This window comes from Vicugna pacos, chromosome 7 (genome assembly GCF_048564905.1).
Source record: "Vicugna pacos chromosome 7, VicPac4, whole genome shotgun sequence".
NCBI classification, from domain to species: Eukaryota; Metazoa; Chordata; class Mammalia; order Artiodactyla; family Camelidae; genus Vicugna; species Vicugna pacos.
In genome coordinates, this window is record NC_132993.1 from 13,014,775 (window position 1) to 13,033,116 (window position 18,342).

The 18,342-nt window shown below is 47.8% G+C and overlaps 1 protein-coding gene across 16 annotated transcripts in view; it reads left to right on the plus strand.

Moving 5' to 3' along the window:
* The first annotated feature begins 8,835 nt into the window (after window positions 1–8,835).
* Window positions 8,836–18,342, plus strand: part of KLRG2 (killer cell lectin like receptor G2) — a 31,990-nt gene continuing 22,483 nt past the window's right edge. For 10 of the 16 annotated variants that reach the window (XR_012074212.1, XR_012074215.1, XR_012074214.1 and 7 more), the window contains exons 1-3: window positions 8,836–9,660; window positions 13,058–13,159; window positions 13,525–13,673. Coding sequence is in view for 6 of the 16 variants with exons in the window: in XM_072964358.1 (XP_072820459.1) it covers window positions 8,898–9,660; window positions 13,058–13,159; window positions 13,525–13,673 (1,014 nt within the window). In the remaining 10 variants the exon portion in view is untranslated. The remainder of the gene's footprint in view (window positions 9,661–13,057; window positions 13,160–13,524; window positions 13,674–18,342) is intronic. The other 6 variants (XR_012074220.1, XR_012074219.1, XM_072964360.1 and 3 more) reach the window with 3 other exon arrangements.

An 18,342-nucleotide genomic window follows, 5' to 3' on the forward strand; every position in this document is an offset into this window, starting at 1 on the left:
GAGGTGTGCTAGGGAGGAGGCTGGATTAGTCAGGGCTCTTTAGAGAAAGAACCAATGGGATATGTATGTGCATATACATTTCCTATATATATTAGATATATTTCATATATATATATAATGAGGAACCAGCTCATCACATTATAGAGGCTGAGCAATCCCAAGATCTGCAGTCGGCAGGCTGGAGACTCACTAAAGCTGATGGTGAAGTTCCAGTCCGAGAGCAGGAGGAGCCCTACGTCCCCACTGCCTGCACCCACGAGTGTAGAGTGAGGGGGTGAGGGGGTTAAGCCCAATAAATCCCAACACCTGGAGACCACATCAGCGTTAGAAGCCACAGCAAACTCAGGACCCAAGACTCAAGAATGAGCCTCCACTTTCCAGGCACCCATAAATCCTGGGGTCCTTGTTTAATCTGCTTGAGAGAGCGGGCCCTAGATACTGACCCACAGTGAAGTTCTCATGTATTTTCGTAAGGGAGGCTTGAATTGGATGTAACATAACTTAGGAAAATAAAGAAAGGTGATATTTCTTGTACTCGAATGTTGAGAGGCGCATTACTACCCATTATGAACTTGTAGGAGCCCTGTCCTGAGGGACAACAGTGGTGCAGACATAAGAAAGGAAGCTGATAGGATTCAACTAACACGTAGTTTATCTCTGAAGCTGTTATCTAAGGCGAGGGGTTGAATTTTATAGAACATGAGACAGAGGTCAAGGATGGTAATGAGTCCAGTTATCAATTCCAATATGGGAGGGTTTTCCCACACTACCAAGCAATTCTGACACCAGCTGGGTGTACTACAGTTCAGCTCAATTCTGACACTGTCTACCTGGATAGTGTCAGGTCCCACATGTTAAGGACTCGGTTCCACAAGACTGCCCCCACTTCAGATTTCAATTCAAAATCCAGGTTATCACCTGTACTTCCGACCAAATGGCTATAAGTCACAGGTTCCCATGGGTTGGATTCATTTGATAGAGCAGCTCACAGGACTCAGGGAACCTAGTTTACTTACTAGGTAACTGGTTTATTATAAAAGGAGATAACTCAGCAAGAGCCAGGAGGGAGAGATGCATAAGACAAGGTTTGTGGGGAGGGGCACAGAGCTTTTGTGACCCCTGTCTCCGAGGGCACCACTCTCCCTGCATCTCCACGTGTTCACCAGTCCAGAAGTTCTCCAGACCCCATCCTTTTCAGTTCTTATGGAGGCTTCATTACATAGGCATAGTTGATTAAATTACATCCCATTGGTGATCCATTCAATCTCCAGCTTCTTTCCCATCCCTGGAGGTCAGGGAGATAGGACTGAAGGTTCCAGCCTTCTAATCACATGATTTGTTCTCCTGGCAACCAGACCTTTGGTGTGGCCCAAAAGTCATCTTATGATCAAAACAAAAGACACCTCTATCATTCTAATCACTTAGGAAATTCAAAGGGTTTTAGAAACTATGTGCCAGAAACAGGAACAGAGACCAAATATACATTCCTCGTTGTAAATTGCAGTCTCAGAGATGGTATTTCCCAAGACACGGTGGTTGAACCTGAAGATCTCTGAGCTTTCATCTGACAAAGCAGGCAGACGGTCACCAAATCACACATATGCCAGAATTCAAGACTATTCACACACGGTGGAGGAGGTATTGTGGACATGGCTTCCCCTTTCTACCTGCAGGGAGCTCCTTGAAGGGAAGAAGCCAAGCTTAGGCAGAACAGTAGCTGGAGCCGTCAGGTTACAGGATGGCGCCCTGGTGAAGGGACTGCTCAGACCACAGGAGAAGAGTACACTCTAGACCAGGCAGGACCCAGTGTAAGCGGGAAGGAGATGGTTTACAAAGGCAGGTAGCACCACGGGCTAAAGGGCACAGATGTCTGAATCCATAAGAAAGGGAAGGGGCGGGGTGGCCAGGAGCCAAGGAGGCACTGACAGCTGGGCCAGGCTTGAGAGTGAGGCTGATGACCGCAGGGAGATCAGGGAGGCAGAGCAGCGTGTATGTTGGGTTGGACAGGGAGGCTGATGAGGGATGAGAGCTATGCCCCAGACTTACCAGCCACCTGCGCAAGAGTGTAAGGACCTGTCTCCTTCCCAGCCCTCCCCCCTTTGGTTCAGGGCCTGGGTTTAGGGGGTGGGTGCTGGCAGTGAAGGGTTCTTGCCACCAGCAGGGGGTGGTGTGGGGCAGGCAGGGATCCCCACATCTCAGGGGACTGGAGGGTCCCGTGTCTCTATATTGAGCAGTGCTGGAAAAACTTGCCACATTCTTGTATTTGGGAGACATTTTCTTTTATTCCACTTTTCCCTCATTCTCCCTTTTCTCTGAAAATGGTGTTTTTTCCTGATTGTATGCATAGTTACCACCTTTGTCTTGGAAGACACCTTCAGCTGTTAATATCTTTGATTAGACTACGGTTTTCCACATTTAGTCACGGCTTCCTGGCGATGCACTCTGGGCCTTTATTTAGGTTTCACAAGGCCTGCTCTGACTTGGGCAACACCCTGTACCTGAGGGCTCAGTAGCAAATCTCCTTTGCAGTGAGCTGGTCGGGCTCAGAGGGGAAGAGGGGAACGTTACCCCCCACATTTGGGTCCTCCTCACGGGGTGCTCCTGGGCCCTTGTGTCTTCTTTTGCTGCTCTCAGACTGTGGCCATGGGGGTCCCGCCCGGCCTGATGAAGGGTCTGTGATGTGAGGCGGTGGGGGCTGCTTCTGGTCTCATGTCCCCCTGCCTGCCTTGTCCATTCCTGCCCCTGGTCTCTTGTTCTCTCATCCAGGTCTGTCCAGGTGTTGGGTCCCAGGCCCAGAGAGATCAGCTCAGGGGGGACATTGATCCATAGGCGAGCGCGGTCTGCCCTCCACGTTACGGTCTGTTCTCCCGGGCTGTCTACTCACACAGGCTAGTTACTCACAGCCCCCAGGGCGCTGCCTTCACTGCGAGGGGAACGGATTCTAGCAGTGGAGCTCCCAGCAAGGGCAGCTCTTTGTTCTGACTTGCAGGGAGCAAGCAGCTGATGATTCAGGGAGCTGCTTTCCTGCCCGTTACGGCCCTTCTGAGTCTCCCTGGATGAGCACACACGTGTCCGGGTGGAATGTTTTCTCATCCCCCACGCAGCCTTACCTTCACCTGCACACCTGACTGAAAGCCGCCGTGCGTTCCCGCACTGCAGCCATGTCTGTCTCCTCCACTAAACGACCCTGGCGAAAACAGGATGCCTCGTCACTCCCAGCTGGTGGCTGATGTCTCAGAGAACAACAGAGTAGGATCGAGGCGAGGAGGTGGCCGGAGGGACTTCAAAGCAAGGGCCTGGCTGCTGAGTCACTGGGCCAACTCCTCCACCCCGGCGCCAGCCCCGGTCTTGCATGTACCAGAGCCCTCTGGAGACTGAGAAAGAAACCTTGAGGAACCAAGACGACTTAGGGGAGCAAGATGCAGAAAAGATGTGTTTGGAATGGATAAACAAGTTTATACTGTATTGCATAGAGAACTATATTCAATATCTTGTAGTAGCTTACAGTGAAAGAGAATATGAAAAACGAATATATGTATGTTCATATATGACTGAAGCATTGTGCTGTACACCAGAAATTGATACAACATTGTAAACTGGCTACACTTCAATTAAAAAAAAAAGAAGTGTTTGGGAGTTGGAGATGCATGACGGCTTTGTGACTCTCCCACTTAGGAGTCGTGTGATTCTGGCAAGTTCCTCAACCTCCCTCTCTCTTTTTCCTCACCTGTAAAGTAGGAATTTCAGTGCCTTCCTTGCACAGTTATCATGAAGAGTAAATAGACATTAACACTCAGATGCACTGCATGCAACTTGATTGGAATCTGATTTGAAAAAGATCAAGGGAGTCTAAATATGGTTTCTGTAACATCATCTAGTATGGAGTACTGGTTGACCTCTTGGTGTGAGAATGGTATGTATTTAATAGGATACTGCAGTCATCAGAGACACATGCTGGAATATTTAAGATGCCAGTTTTGCAAGGTCTGAAGCGCACGCAGATGGTTCAACAACAACAAAAAGTACATTTGCTTGGAAAGAAAGACAAAGCAAATCCGGTGAACTGCCAACTGCTGAATCTAGATGGAGACTCTTCAAGTGTTTGCTGTGTATGCTTTCCATTTTTCTCAATGTTTAAAATTTATCAAATAAAAACTGGAGGAGAAGAAGAATAAACGAGACAACGTATATCAAGCACACTGCACAGCACCCTGTTTGGCAATGTTTATTTCATGAATAGTCATAGTATGTCACTGGAGCGACATCAGCCAAGAACCAGGGACAGGCCTGCCAGCTACTGTTCTGGGGACACAGTGATGATTGCTAGAGGACTGGAGACAAATAGTAAACAACGAGACAAGTATGTGAACACGTTGGCTGAAAACACTGCTGAGTGCTACGAAGGCAGTCACAGGTGAGGCACCTGGGACCCGCGGTGGGAGTGCCACACGTGTGCCTCTGAGCAGGTGGAATGTCAGCTGGGGATGGACCGTGCCAGGGAGCTGGCCATGCAGAACCTCCCACCCTGCCCCACCTGTGCATCCAGGGGGCTAGAAGAGCTCAGGATGCCACAGTGGGTGACATCAGCCTAGAGGCAGGGCTGGGCGTGTCTGCTTCCCTTTTAGGTGCAAGCAGCTGAGGTGCAGTTAATGCTGTTACAACCCTCCAGTCTGTTCACACAGGCCTGATACCATCAGCCTCCTGGAGCCATGAGCTCCCTGGTGCGGGGGCAGGAGGGGGTGACGAGAGTGCCCGCTGAGCCACTTCCTGGAAACAACCCATGATCTGGAACTGGCCTTAGAGGGAATCTCCAGGGCCCTCTTCACAGGCCCTGGGGCTGGCAAAGGCACTCCTCAGTAACACAATTAACAAATGAAAGCGTGTTCAACCTCATTCATAACTCAGGAAATGCCAAGTTGAAATTTCATCCATCAGATCAGTAAGGAGTAAGGAGACTGAAAAATAGTAAGTCCTGATGAGGCTGTGGGAACAACCCTCTCTCATCCGTTGTTTGTTCAGCCTTTGTGGGTAATCTGGGTAAGTAATCTGGGCACTGTCCACCAAATTTAAAGTTGTGATCGCCCTTTGGCTCAGCAGTTCCATTTTAATGAATCTCTTCTGAAGACATCATCAAAGAAGTGATTTTTCACAACAATGTAGGAGGATGGTCTACAATGATATATATATGAATTGTAACTGCAGCATTTGCAGCACTGCAGGAATTATGTCACCGAAAAGGGAAACCCCCCAGATGTCCAGCAGGAGAAGACTGCTTACATAAATTATATATAGGTATGCATTTAATATGAGTGAAGTTTTGGAAATAAAATATCTGTACTTACAATAACAGTATAGGTTAATGTATGCATAGAAAAATAACCAGAGGACTCAATATTAAAAAGTAACAGGTCTCTGGAGCATGAAATCCTGGGGACGTTCACTTTCTACAGTATGTTTTTCTGTGATATTTAAATTTTGTAGCATAAGCGTGAATTACTGTTGTAAGCAGAAAAAGGATTTTAAAGAGAGAGAAGTGAGAGGACGGAAGAACTGCAGTGGATATTTGTTCTTCTGTTTGGCCAGCCAGGATCTGAGCCCTCCTTGAAACGTCTGGGTAACTCACCTGCCTGAGGGTCTCCCGTCGTAGCTGTTGTAAGTGGCCTTCTGAGGCTAGGGCCATGGAAGGTGTGATGGAGACTGTGCCAAGTCCTAGTCCTCACCCACCCCCTCCACTGCCCAGGGAGCCTCAGGGAGCCCCAGGAGGCCAGTGGTTGGAGTTGCGTTTTCTCCCACCTGCAGTCAGAGTGGTAAATGATGTGCTGACTTCAGGCAGAAAAGGCAGGTAGGGGAATGCTACTCCAGGGCCGCCTGAAATCCACAGAATTTGAACGAGCAAGCTTTAGGAAGGACTAAAGTCAGAGAAACTCCAGGGACCTGAGGAAGGATCTATGGGTCTTCTTTCTAGAGAGCTGCCCCACTGGGAGTTGTGACAACTCCCAGCTCTGGGTCTCTCAGATCAGCTGCCAAGTTCCTGTAAGGGAGAATCTGATTGGCCCCACTGAGTCAGCAGCAGGGAAGGGTCAGGGTAAGCTGTCCCCAGGGCAGGCAGCCACCTGGCCCGCTGACTTGTATTGGTTTACTAGGGATGCTGTGACAAAGTACCACAAACCAAGTGTTTTAAACAACAGAAATGTATTGTCTCATGGTTCTGGAGGCTGGAAGTCCAAGATCATGGCATCATCAGGGGTGGATCTTTCTGAGGCTTTGAGAGAGAATCTGTTCCAGGCCGCTCCCCCTGCTCTGGGGGTTTGCCAGCCATCTGTGGCCTCTCTTGGCTTGTAGACACATCACCCTGATCTCTGCCTTCATGTTCACAAGGCATTCTCCCTGTGTGCGTGTCTGTGCCCAAATCTCCCTTTTTAATAAGGACACCAGTCATACTGGATTAGGGGCCCACCCTACTACAGTGTGACTTCATCTTAACTAATTACCTAATTCCAGATAAGGCCACATTCTGAGGCTCCAGAGGTTAGGAATTCAACCTGTGAATTTGGGGCCCAGGCAGGGTGAGGGGAAAAAACTCAACCCATCACATAACTGTTATGGGCAAGGTCAGGTTCAAATTCAAGATGGAATTTAGATGCCCCTGGGTGCATCTGAGTCCAGCACCCAGCCCAGGTTGGTGGCTGTGGCCAGGGGAGCCAGCCCTTGGCATGCCCCTCTTAGCATCAAGGATGCATGTCTGAGAGTGAGTGACGCACACTGTGTTTTCTCTCGCTGACGCTTTCTGAGCCAAAACACCTGGAAGATAAGTGTTTGCTTTTATAAACTACGCATGTGATGATCATCATCTCAGGAGAAGATATTTAAGCAGGAAACTCCTCTCTCAGCTCCTGCCCACAGGGAAAACAGACAAGCAGCCCATCCCAACAGGGACAGCAGCTCCCTCTAAGAGGTGAAACAGAGACGGAAGAGACCTTCCCTTTATATTTTACATACTTTTTGAACAATTTTCATTTTTACAGTAATCTTTATTAGTCCTAAAAAATAACTTACAATATGCTATCTTTTTAAAAACTGAATTTTCATGTAAGAATATACATACATACCTTCTCTTTCAAGAAAGTGGAAACATTGAAGAAAAGGGTAAAGTTTCCTAGACTCGCCTCTCTGTGCACCATCCCCCCCACAAAAAAATCTATAGCCGAATCCACTAGTGTTATCACTTTGGTGTGTATCTTTCCACATTTCTTTAAACACACTTCCAGGCATATATATGTCCCCACATTAAATATGTAGTCTGGGTTTGGAAGAAATTAAACATAAAATGTTTCCATATGGTGCTGAACTTTTTCTCTCAATTAAGTTTCCTCAGGGAGCATCCTTTCCAGTAGTTTAACTCACATCCTAAGATCCTTCTCCTCCACATCCTCCTTCCTTCCTCTCCCCCAGGAGTAACAGGTCTGTGGTTTTCCCAAATGCTGCTCCCAAGACCATCCAGCAAGTCTCTGGGGTAGAGTTGCCTGATGTGGCAAACGAAAATATAGGAGGTAGGTTAAATTTTAATTTCAGGTAACAAATTTTCAAATATAAGTGTATCCCACAGAGCACTTGAGATGTACTTACACTAAAAAACAAAACAAACAAACAAAAAATCTTTCCTTTATCTGAAATTCAGATTTCACTGAGTGGTCTGTATTTGATCTGCCAATCCTACCTCAAGGCACTTGTTAAAAATCAGCGTTATCCCATCTTGAGATTCAGTAGGTCTGGGCGGAGCTCATCAGGAATCTGTATTTTTTAAATGATACTCAGTTTGTAGCTGACAAGAGAGAATTTAATGTAACCTTACTGTGTGGTGGATAATGTATAGCATATTAAACAAAGCATTATACAAAAGTAGTTCCATATGACTATTATGTGAGAGTTTTGTTTGGTAAGATTTTAAATCATGGTACTGTAATGTATGTGTTTGTTTACCAGTGAAAGAAAGTGAACTATATAAAGAGTGAAAGAATATGTCAGTTACTATGGGTTTATACATAACTTTCGCAAAACAGTTTCTACCTCTTCAATGTAATTCCTATGTTTGGCAGCACCATCTACCTAAGTTCTGGTATATGTTTGAAAGTAAAAGTTTTATTTTCTTTTAAATATTAAAAAAAATGATATTCAGATTACTGGCCACGCCTGGGAACCCTGTACTCCACGACACCAGGCTGGCGGGGGTCCAGGCTTTTCTCCCCATGAAACTACACATTTTCAAGCTTATCCATTCCTCAGTCTTTATTATGTTAGCCCAGTAGGAGTGAGGCCTCTAAAACAGACGTCCCTGGACTTCTGCCTCGGGAGAGTGCTCTCAGGTGTGGCGCCCCTTCCTCCAGTACATTGTCAGAACAACCGGCTCTGCTACTTTTCCTCCAGCCGCCCTATTTTCTTTGGATCCGCAGAATTTTCAGGTCCCAGGATTTCTGCAGGCTTGGCCAACCGCTCTCTGACCAAGTAACTCTCAAACTCAGCACAATGGCAAAGGGCTGGAGGGGAAATGGATGGGGCCAGGGACAAAAAAGAGAGAAGATTCTAGGCTCTGCGTTCCCCCTGACGCAGCTGCTCCCAGCTTCGTCTTTCTGGGTAACCCCTCGGCCAGACCCGTGGGCCCCAGTCTTTTCCCAGAGCCACGCTAGCGTGAGGCTGGGCCCCTGAAGGGGCGTGGCCAACAGAACCGAGCTACAGCCAATCCCAGCGGGGTCTTTGGTTGGGAGGTGGAAGGGGGTGTGGTGACGGAGAGGGGCGTGGCTCGACAACTTCAGCAACCCAGCTGGACCAATCCCGGGAGGCGAAGCTGACTCCCGACCTGGGCCCAGGTGCGCCCCGCTCTCGGCTGCTCTACGCGCCTGATGGAGGGCTCCCGGGCGGCGTCGGAGGGAGACCAAGCCCGGGCTGAGTTCCCAATGGAGCCCCTGGGAAGCGAGGACCCGGAGCTGAATCAGCCGCAAGTCCCCGCAGAGGAGCGACGGCCTGAGAGTTGCGAGAGCAGCTCGAGTCTGGCTCCGGTCGCGAAGGAGGTGGCGGACGAGCGCCAGGACCTGTCGGGCGAGAAGAAGCTGCCCTCGCCTCGCCCCGCACCCTTGCGGCCACCCAGCCTGGGCTACGGCGCCTTTCGCCGCCAGGCGTCAGTCGGCCCGGAGCCGCCGTCGCCGAGCCTCACCGCGGCCGAGCAGTCCCGGGACGGTGAGGCGCCGGGGTCCGAGCTGGTGCCCAAGGCCGCGTCAGGTGAGCCGGCGCCGGGCTCCTGGACTCCCGTGGAACTGCAGGTGGACGTGCGCGTGAAGCCCGTGGGCGCGGCCGGCGGCAGCCGCGCGCCCTCGCCGGCGCCCTCCACGCGCTTCCTCACGGTGCCGGTGCCCGAGTCCCCGGCCTTCTCCCGCCACACCTCTCCCGCGCTCCCGTTCCCGCGGCTGACCCCGTCCCCGGGCAGCACGTGGAGCCGTGGCGTGCCGCTGGCCGCAGCTGGGGCGGAGCGCGGCCTCGACGCCGAGGGGCGCGCCGAGTCTCCGGGCTCCCCGACGTGCCGCTGCCGCTGCAAGGAGGACGCCGCGCTGCTGCCCCGCGCCGAGATGGATCGCGACAAGAAGCTGCCCCGGGTCGTAAGACTCGTAGGTAAGCTGGGAGCCGCGCTGCTGGGTGTAGGTTGGCGCGACTGAGCCCCTCACTCCTTCACCCAGCGGTGGCCACTGCGGCGGGGCTAGGGGACCCAGACTACCATCCTGATGCCCGGTTTACGTAATTGTAATTCAAACTGTTGGCAGTAGACGAATAAAACGACTATTCTCCCTCTTCGACCCTCCAAGTACTTTCACATTCCCTCTTAGTGTACGCAGCATCTTTAAGAAACAGAAGTGGAAAAAATTCCGGGCGATCTTTCAGGATCACTTGACCGTGGCAGCGGCTCAGGCTGGAGCGCCACCTCCCGACTCCTGGCTTCGGTTAGCCGACGTCTCAGGCCTACACTCCCCCTTTCCATCCACCATCTGTCGAGGACCGCTTGCCCCACTCATCCATTTCAGCAACTACTTCCTGGGGGCCATGTGCTAGGTTGCATGGGGGGCGGGGTTGTTGGTGGGGGGGTGGCAGTTGGCAGGGAAGAAGAAAGAGCCTGAAAAAGATATAAACAAGCCTGGACAGGGAGCCAGAAGAGAGTGGTTGGTGAACTTGGGGGCATGGGAAAGCTTCCTGCAGCTAAACCTTGGAAGCTGAGTAGGAGCTGGGGTGGTAGCACCCCTTATAGCTGGAGAACTGTTGGGAACAGCGACCAGGAGGGGCTAGAGTTCTGCCCAACAGACAAACTACCGAAAGTTTGGTCAGTTGAGAGGTTGGGCAGGCCAGCTAGACAGACCCCAGATTCCCATGGCCTCTATGCCAGGGGTCCTTAGACAAGGGTTCAAGGACTCAGATCATCAGGAACTTTTGCAGAGTTTTGTGTGAGCACATTTCCTGCATGACAGGTATATTTGCTTTCTGGTGCTGCTATAACAAATTGATATTAAGTTAGAGGCTTAAAATGACACTAATTTATTATCTTGCAGTTTTGTAAGTCTGAATTCTGATTTGGTCTCAGTGGTCTAAAGTCCAGTTGTCAGGAGGGCCGTAATCCTCTCTGGGGACTCTGGGAAAGATTGTTTCCTTACATTTTCTAGCTTCTAAGCACTAAGGATTTCCTTAGCTCATGGCCCTTTCTATATTCAAAGCCAGCCAATGTTAGTCTGAATCCGCCCACTGCCATCTCTGTGACTCTTCAGTCCTACCTCCCTCTTCCATTTATAAGGACCCTTGTGATTACGTTGGACCCTCCTATAAATCCAGGATAGTCTCCCCAGCTGAGGAGCAGAGGCCATCAGCAGAAGCAGGTTTCCGTGAAGGCGAGGACATAAGCAGGGCTCTCAGTGGCAGGAGGGCTGAGTCCTGGTGCCCAACTTTGTATTTGGAAGTTTGTATTCTATTTTTTAAGATGCCCCCCTCCCCAACCCCCTACAATTGAATAAATTGTGAGTCTCGAAAAACCTGGCTACACCCCTGCAGTGGAATCTGACTAGGAGGAAGCAGGTGCTGTTTCAGTTGTGGGGTGGGAGAGGCGGTCCAGGTGTAGAAACTGCAATGGGATGGGATGAGTGGTGGGCAAGCAAAGGATGTGACATCAGAGATGTCAGTCCCAGATAAGAGGAGAAAATTGGGCTGATGCTAGAGAATGGGGCAGAAGGGAAGACGCTGAGGAGGAGGGAGTGTCTGTTACCAGTGTCATGTCACCAGTCTCTTGTGGAGGTGAAGCCCCTTAGGAGCTGGACCTGGGTGAGTTTGCCGGCACTGAAAGAAATTAGATTAAAGAGGAGAAGGTCCAGGACTGGGGGCAGGGAGCAGACGGGGGTTGAAAGAGGATTTTAACTTCATCTGTACGTTCATTTCTTAACCACAAGAATATGTTTGTGTTACTAGTGTAATTAGGAATTGCATTTGAAAGGAATGGGTGGGACTTCTTTATGCCTAGAAGTTTTGGGAGGACAGATGACTGCCGGGGCCCATTTCCAAGGTCATCCTTGCAGCCCTCAGTGCCACAGGTGTACAAGACTTTTTTTTTTTAATTTTTAAAAATGTATTCATGTATTTATTTTACAATATCACTTTTTAAATTGAAGTATAGTTGATGCACAGTTATATATACATACATATATACATATATATTCTTTCTCAGATTCTTTTCCATTAAAGGTTATTACAAGATATTGAATATAGCTCCCTGTGCTATATAGTAGGTCCCTGTTGTTTATCTATTTTATATGTAGTAGTGTATATATGTTAATCCCAAACTCCTAATTTATGTCTCCCCTCACCCCCGCTTTCCCCTTGGTAACCATAAATTTGTTTTCTATATTTGTGAGTATATTTCTGTTTTGTAAATAAGTTCATTTGAATCATGTTTTTTTAGATTTCACTGTACATGGTTTTTTAAATGGAATTAGTCTTTTCAAAATAATAGAATTACCTCTGCTGTTTCAGGCTTTGGCAAATACGATAATTGAGTTCTTAGGACCCTTACATTGATTATGTGCGTTCCTGGTCCTCATCCCCAAGATTTGGGTGGATCTTGGGCCCTGGAGGCAAGTTGTTGGCTCTGAGTGATTTCACACTCTGGGTCGTGGCAGAGATCAAATCCTGAGTGCTTGGTTACTTCAGATGGGTATGTCTTTCTGGGTGGAAAGGTTCTTATAACTGTTGATAGCTGTGATTAAGCATTCACTATGTTTTTCTCCAAGTTTTCTCCTCTGGCCTCCCCAGTTACTCCATCAACAAGGCAGGATGTGGCATCTGAATGTGCTCTATCTCTGAGCCTTTGCGCCTCTCTTTCCACCTGGAGATCCTCCTGTGTCCCTTTGCCCTCTGTAGCCTCACTCCAGCCATCTGGTCCCCTGGGTCCTTGAGCAGCTAACAGCTCACATCTGTCTAGTGCTCTACAGCCTGCAAAGCACTCTCTGCACGATGCTTCATTAGTGGCTTCCAGTGACCGAGAGAGACAGAAGAGGCAGGTGTGATTCCAATGTGAAAATGGGAAAACACCAGGAACACTTGAGGGGTCCATGGAGTCAGGACTTGAACTTGAATTTGGGGGTCTGTCGAACTCCAGATCTGGTCCTTGTTCCTGTCTTGTGGGAATGTGACCTCTTGGCACCTTGGCTTGTCCCATTAGCTCCCCGGGTGCAGGGCCCTTGCTCCATCCTTGGTGCTGTTTGTGCCCTGCGTCTCATGCACATCAGGTGTTCGGTAAGTGGTTGTTAGTCAATTATTCTCTTTCTTGAAGAGAGTCTTATATCTTCTAGTTTATTTAAGAAGTAGAATATCTTCTAGCATTTTTCTCCCAAACTGACCTTCTGACCTAAATTGAGTGGTTTATCCTGGTATTTTGGGCTGAGGGAGTGGGTGCAATGTTGGTGTAGGAGTCAGCATGGTCCTGAGTTGGGATGGTCTCCTAACCTGTGTCTCCTGGTTGTCCCCTCCCCTCCCGCAGGGTTGCCCATGTACCTGAGGTCCCTGCGCTGGGCCCTGGCAGTCATGGCCATGTTCCTGGCGGTGTCCACCATGGCTGTCGTGGTCCTGGCCTCGAAAGTAGGTATGGCCCCTCCCCCTGGTCCCCTCTCCTCCCTGCTCCTGCAGCACAATGTCTAGTTCTTCCAGCACCTTTGTGAGAATTAGAAAAAGACATCCCCACTGGGCAGATGCAGCAGGAAGACACGGGCTCATTGAGCAAAGGTGAGAGAGAAGAGCCTCTTCTGACAGGGGACAGCTGCCCTGCCCATGGTCTTGTGCACAAGCTGTCCAGCCCTCCCTGGGCCGCCTTCCCTGCTTGCCCCACCAGTTCCAGGTCTCCAGATTTGCTCCCTCAGCCAAGGCGGCAGGCAGATTTCAACTTTTTAACATGCGTACCTTCAGCTCTGTCCAGTTTACCCTATGGCTCACTGGTGGTCTCTGTTCTAGCAGGGGCCAGGTGCCGGCCATGCCCCCAGGGCTGGTTGTGGTCCGAGGGGCACTGCTACTACGTCTCCACCGAAGCTGAGGCCTGGGAGGCCAGCCGGGCCTTCTGCTCAGCCCACCATGCCACCCTCCCTCTGCTGAACCACATCCAGGTGAGGAGGGGGACAGGTGGGCAGGAGCGGGGCGTGGCTATCATTACACATTGCAGAGTCCTAGCCCTGCAAGGAATCTCAAAGATCTAGTCCAACTCTACAGTACAGAAAAAGGCACCAAGGCCTCGAGAAATAAAGTGACTTTCAGGAGGAACAAAGTCAGGTCTCTAAGGTCTTCAGTTTACTCTGCATTCCAAGAACTGGAGGTAGAGCTGAGAAGGATGGAGCAGGGACGCTACTGTCCAGCCTGGTGGCCAACCAGTGAACAGTGAGCTCAGGAACCTGCCCGTGCTGGCTGGTCAATGGGGGAGACACCTGTGTCATCTCTGGGAGGAAATTTATGTGGACTATATGGAAAAGATATTACATTTAGTAGGTATACTAGTCAGGTATTGCCATAATAATGCTGGGTAACAGATCACTCCAAAAGTCAGTGGCTTAAGACATTAAGCATGTTTCTTGATTGTTGATGGGTTTGGCGGCACAGCTTAGCTTCTGGATGCAGACTGGCTAGGTTTAGCTTGAGCCTGCTGGTTGGGTCTGTGTTTGCTCCATGAGTCTCGTTCTTCCTGAGAGAAACTCTTCATAAGCTGCCCGTGGCATGTCTGCTAACATTCCATTGGCCAAAGCAAAGAACATGGCCAAGCCCAACATCAAAGGGACAGGGTAGTATACTCTGTCCTCAGGGGTGTGACAATTTGCTGTGATAATCCAGTCAATGGGTTTGAAAGTGGCTACAAAAAAGGACTTGTAAACCAGATCCAGAGGATCGGGGGTATAGCTCAGTGGTAGAGTGCATGCTTGGCGTACATGGGGTCCTGGGTTTAATCCCCAGTGACTTCATTAAGAAAAAAAAAAAAAGCAGTTCTAGCCCTTGCTTTAATTTTATTTAACTTAGGGAAGTTGCCAAGAATTTATATTAGCTGCCTGATAGGCATGAAAATGCAGCATTCCTTTGGTCATTGCTTTTGTAAAAATTTTTTAGACACCTGCAGTTGGCACTGGGGATACAATGAAGCCCCAGAACAGAACAGCTTCCACCTTCACATGACTAAGAGCAGTGAGTGAGGCAGACATTAATCAAGAAACCACAGAAATAGATGTTTAATCACCATACTGATCTGTGCTTTGAAGGGAGGGTGCACAATGCTTTGAGTGTACATGACAAGAAGATGTGATCAAAAGTCAAGGTGGACGAGGCAGCATGGACCAGGAGGAAAAAAACCAGAAACCTAAAGTAAAGTGAAGAAGCTCAGGGAGTTGGCCAGACCGCCTCTTGGAGTCCTCTTTTTTCTGCCCCTCTCTGGACTGGTAGCAGCCAGTCCGCAACACAGCTATTGTCCTGGAATTTCTTTTGCCTTCATTCTCCGTATGCCTTTGCCTCTTTCCGGTGTGAGATCCCTTGTGTCATAGAGACCATGTCTTTTCCTGGTGAAGCACATCCTCCGTAAATTTCCTAGAAAAAAAATTCTTGAGATCTTTCGTGTCTAAAGATACTTTTACTCTGACCTCTCATTCGATTGATAACTTGGCTTGGATAGAATTCTAAGAAATAGTTGTCCCCCAGAGTTGTGCCGGTTTTGCTCCATTGCCTTCAGACTTTTAGTCTTGCCATTAATAAGTCTCAGTCACTCTGATTCCCAATCCTCTGTATGTCCCTCCACCCCTACTCTGGAGAATTTCAGCATCTTCACCTTTGTTCTTATTCAGTGTTCAGAAATTTAACAATGATATTCCTTTGTGGATCTTTTTCTTCATTTTTACTTCTGCTGCCCTATATGTAATTTTAAGAACATTTTTTGGTTCTTCAAGTGTTCCTTTTTTATGGTGTCCTCTTCCTTGTTTCAAGGATGAAACATCTTCTCTTATCTCATTGTGAATATTAATTATAGTATTTTGGAAATTTTCTTCTGCTCCCTGCATTATCTCTATTTTTCTGCAAGTACTGTGCATTATTCTGTGCTTTTTCTTTTTGTTTTTCTTTTTTTGGTCTTTGTCATATCTAAAAATGTCCTTATATGTCTGGTGATCCTTAGCTGTGGTAATTAGGAGTAAGGCACTAGATAGCAGGCTGGAAGCTCTGTCGGGGGGTTGGGGTGAGTAGATGCATTGGGTCTTATTAGAGGCAGGCTTTGCAATAGGAAAATCAGGCAGGGACTCATCCAATTCCTTAGTGAACTAAACTATCAGCCTTGCAGGGGCAGTGGGGGAAGGAAGCAGAGGTTTCACCTGTAAGAATGTGATGCTTGATCTCTTCCTTTTAGTGTAAGTACCCTCAACCTCCAGTCAAACCTGGAGCTCTGAATCCCCAAGTCCCGTGTGCTTTATCTCCCCAAAGAGTTCTGCTACCTGGCTGCACAGAGATGTGGATGATCTTAAAGGATGGGAAAGAGGTCCAACTGCTCCTTTTATATACTTTCAACCAGTCCTTTTTCCAGGCCCCTTTTCCTGTACCTTGGCCTTCAAAGAGACCTGTTGCCTCTAATATTTGAGCATTTGGGGGCTTCTCAATACAAACTAGCACATTTCTCAGCTTCCTCCCACTCTTCCCTTTCCTTGAAAAATCACTAAGCTTTCTGGGGTCTGGAAGCCAATTAAAGTTGTCTAGCTTCCAAAATTTTGCTAACATTATCTCCTTCTATTCTTATCAATCTTTTCTGTTATCAGTTAAGGAAGTTCCCTTCTATTCTTATCTTACTTAGAGTTTTAAACATGAATGAGTCTAATTTCATTGGATACCTTTCTGGATACATTAAGATAGTAACATCTTTTTTTGTTTCTTCCTTTAATCTTGAGGTGAATCAAACTGATTTTTTAAAATTCTTGTCCTCTTGTGATAAGGCTTATTTAGCCATGATTTTTCCCTTCCCGAAATGCTTCTGTATTTGACTTGATAATATTTTACTTAAGATTTTCACATGCGTGAAGGTTTATTTCCTACCCAGTCCTGAAATCAAAAGTATTCCACTTGACAAGACAGGGAAGGCAGTTTCTGTCTTTTTCCTTTCTCTGGGAGAGTCTTCTGGAAGAGGATATAAAAATTTGCTGGAGAAAGTGTTTTACTGTGAACGTGGATTGCTTTATTTCCAAGGATAACATATATTTTTCAGAAAGCTTAGGGAAATGAAAAGGATGCAATGCAGATTGAAAAAAAAAAATCAGTATCAGTGATCCCAATATGGTAGATATATATGCAAAGAAAAGATACTGAAAGGAAATAGATTAAGAGTGGTTACCCCTGGAGGCAGGATTATGAATGATTTTTTTCCTTCTGCTTCTTGAAAGCTTTTTTAAATCTTCTAAATGTTCTACAAAAAGTGTGTGCTAGGACTACAGGGAAATGCTAGCGGAATCGTAGCCCATTAAAGCAAGAGATCAGTATGTAACAGTTTCTGCCTGGCCCAACCTGGTTGCATCTGCAAAATGAAGGCCAGCGGGAACCTGACGGGTCCCTAGAGAGTGTCTGGAACTGGGGAGGGGACCAAGCCAGATAGGAACTTAACAGCCCCTTTCCTAAGATAGACCCACTGAGCACAGCAAGTGTCATCAGAAGACTGGTGAAATAAAAGGTCCCTGCCCTCATTTGACAGGTCTAGGCCACAATGACCTCATACCTTGGCTGAACAAATGGCCTCCCCGTGGCTGAGGGTCCTTCAAGGAGAGAGATGGCCTGACTACCCAAACTGCAAATAAGCTTATGATAAAGATTACTTTTAAAACTAAGCATACAGGATCAATCATTTATAACAAGTATATATTCAGAAAATATGTCACAAAATTTAGATATGCTTTTTCCAAGAAGGACCTTCCAAAAAGCCCCTTGCAGAAAGACCAAAGTGGAGATGCGGGGTCTCAGGCAATTAAAATCTGGAAAATGATGACTGTGGAGCCAGAAGTTCCTGGGGGCTCTGAGGTAGCGGTGGGGAAGAGCAGCAAAGGTCAGGCTGGAGGCTGATAAGGGGGCTGGGCCTGCTGGCAAAGGCCAGGCTCCAAACCCCGGGGGCTTGCTGGGGAGCCAGTACACGCATCTCATCCTCCCCAAGATGGTTTTGCTCATGGTTAGAGAAAAAGAGAGTTTCAGCTCCTCTGGTGCCATCAGGCATTAGATTCAAGCACCACTGGTTTAAGAACAGCTTTGTTTTGCAGGGTTGGGGGAGGAAGAAGCTTCCTGCAATGTACATATTGACTGTAAGCACATCCTGAGTGTACAAAGATGAAAATACAAATAAATATATATCAGAAGACTCAAATTTATAGTTTAAAACATTTAAATATTAAAGCAGAAATGTATGGAGAAAGTAGAATGGTGGTTGCGGAGCGTGGGAGGGGAAGTGGGAGCTGTTTAATGGGGACAGAGTTTCAGTCGGGGAGGATGAAAAAGCTCTGGAGAGGAATGAGGGTGATGGTCACACAACAGTGCGAATGAACATAACGCCACTGAATTATACAGTTAAAAATGGCTGAAATGGTAAATTTTCTGATACGTATATTTTACTATGATTTTTTAAAAAAAAAAGAAATGTATGAAAGCATAGAAAATAATTTACTTTAATTTTAAGATGTAAAATACGAGATTTCAAGTCAATTCTGCTCAGGATCTCATTCCCCACCTCCCGTAGCAGAAGCAAAATTGGAGAAGCACCAGCCGAAGGCAGCAGAGGCCCCAGAT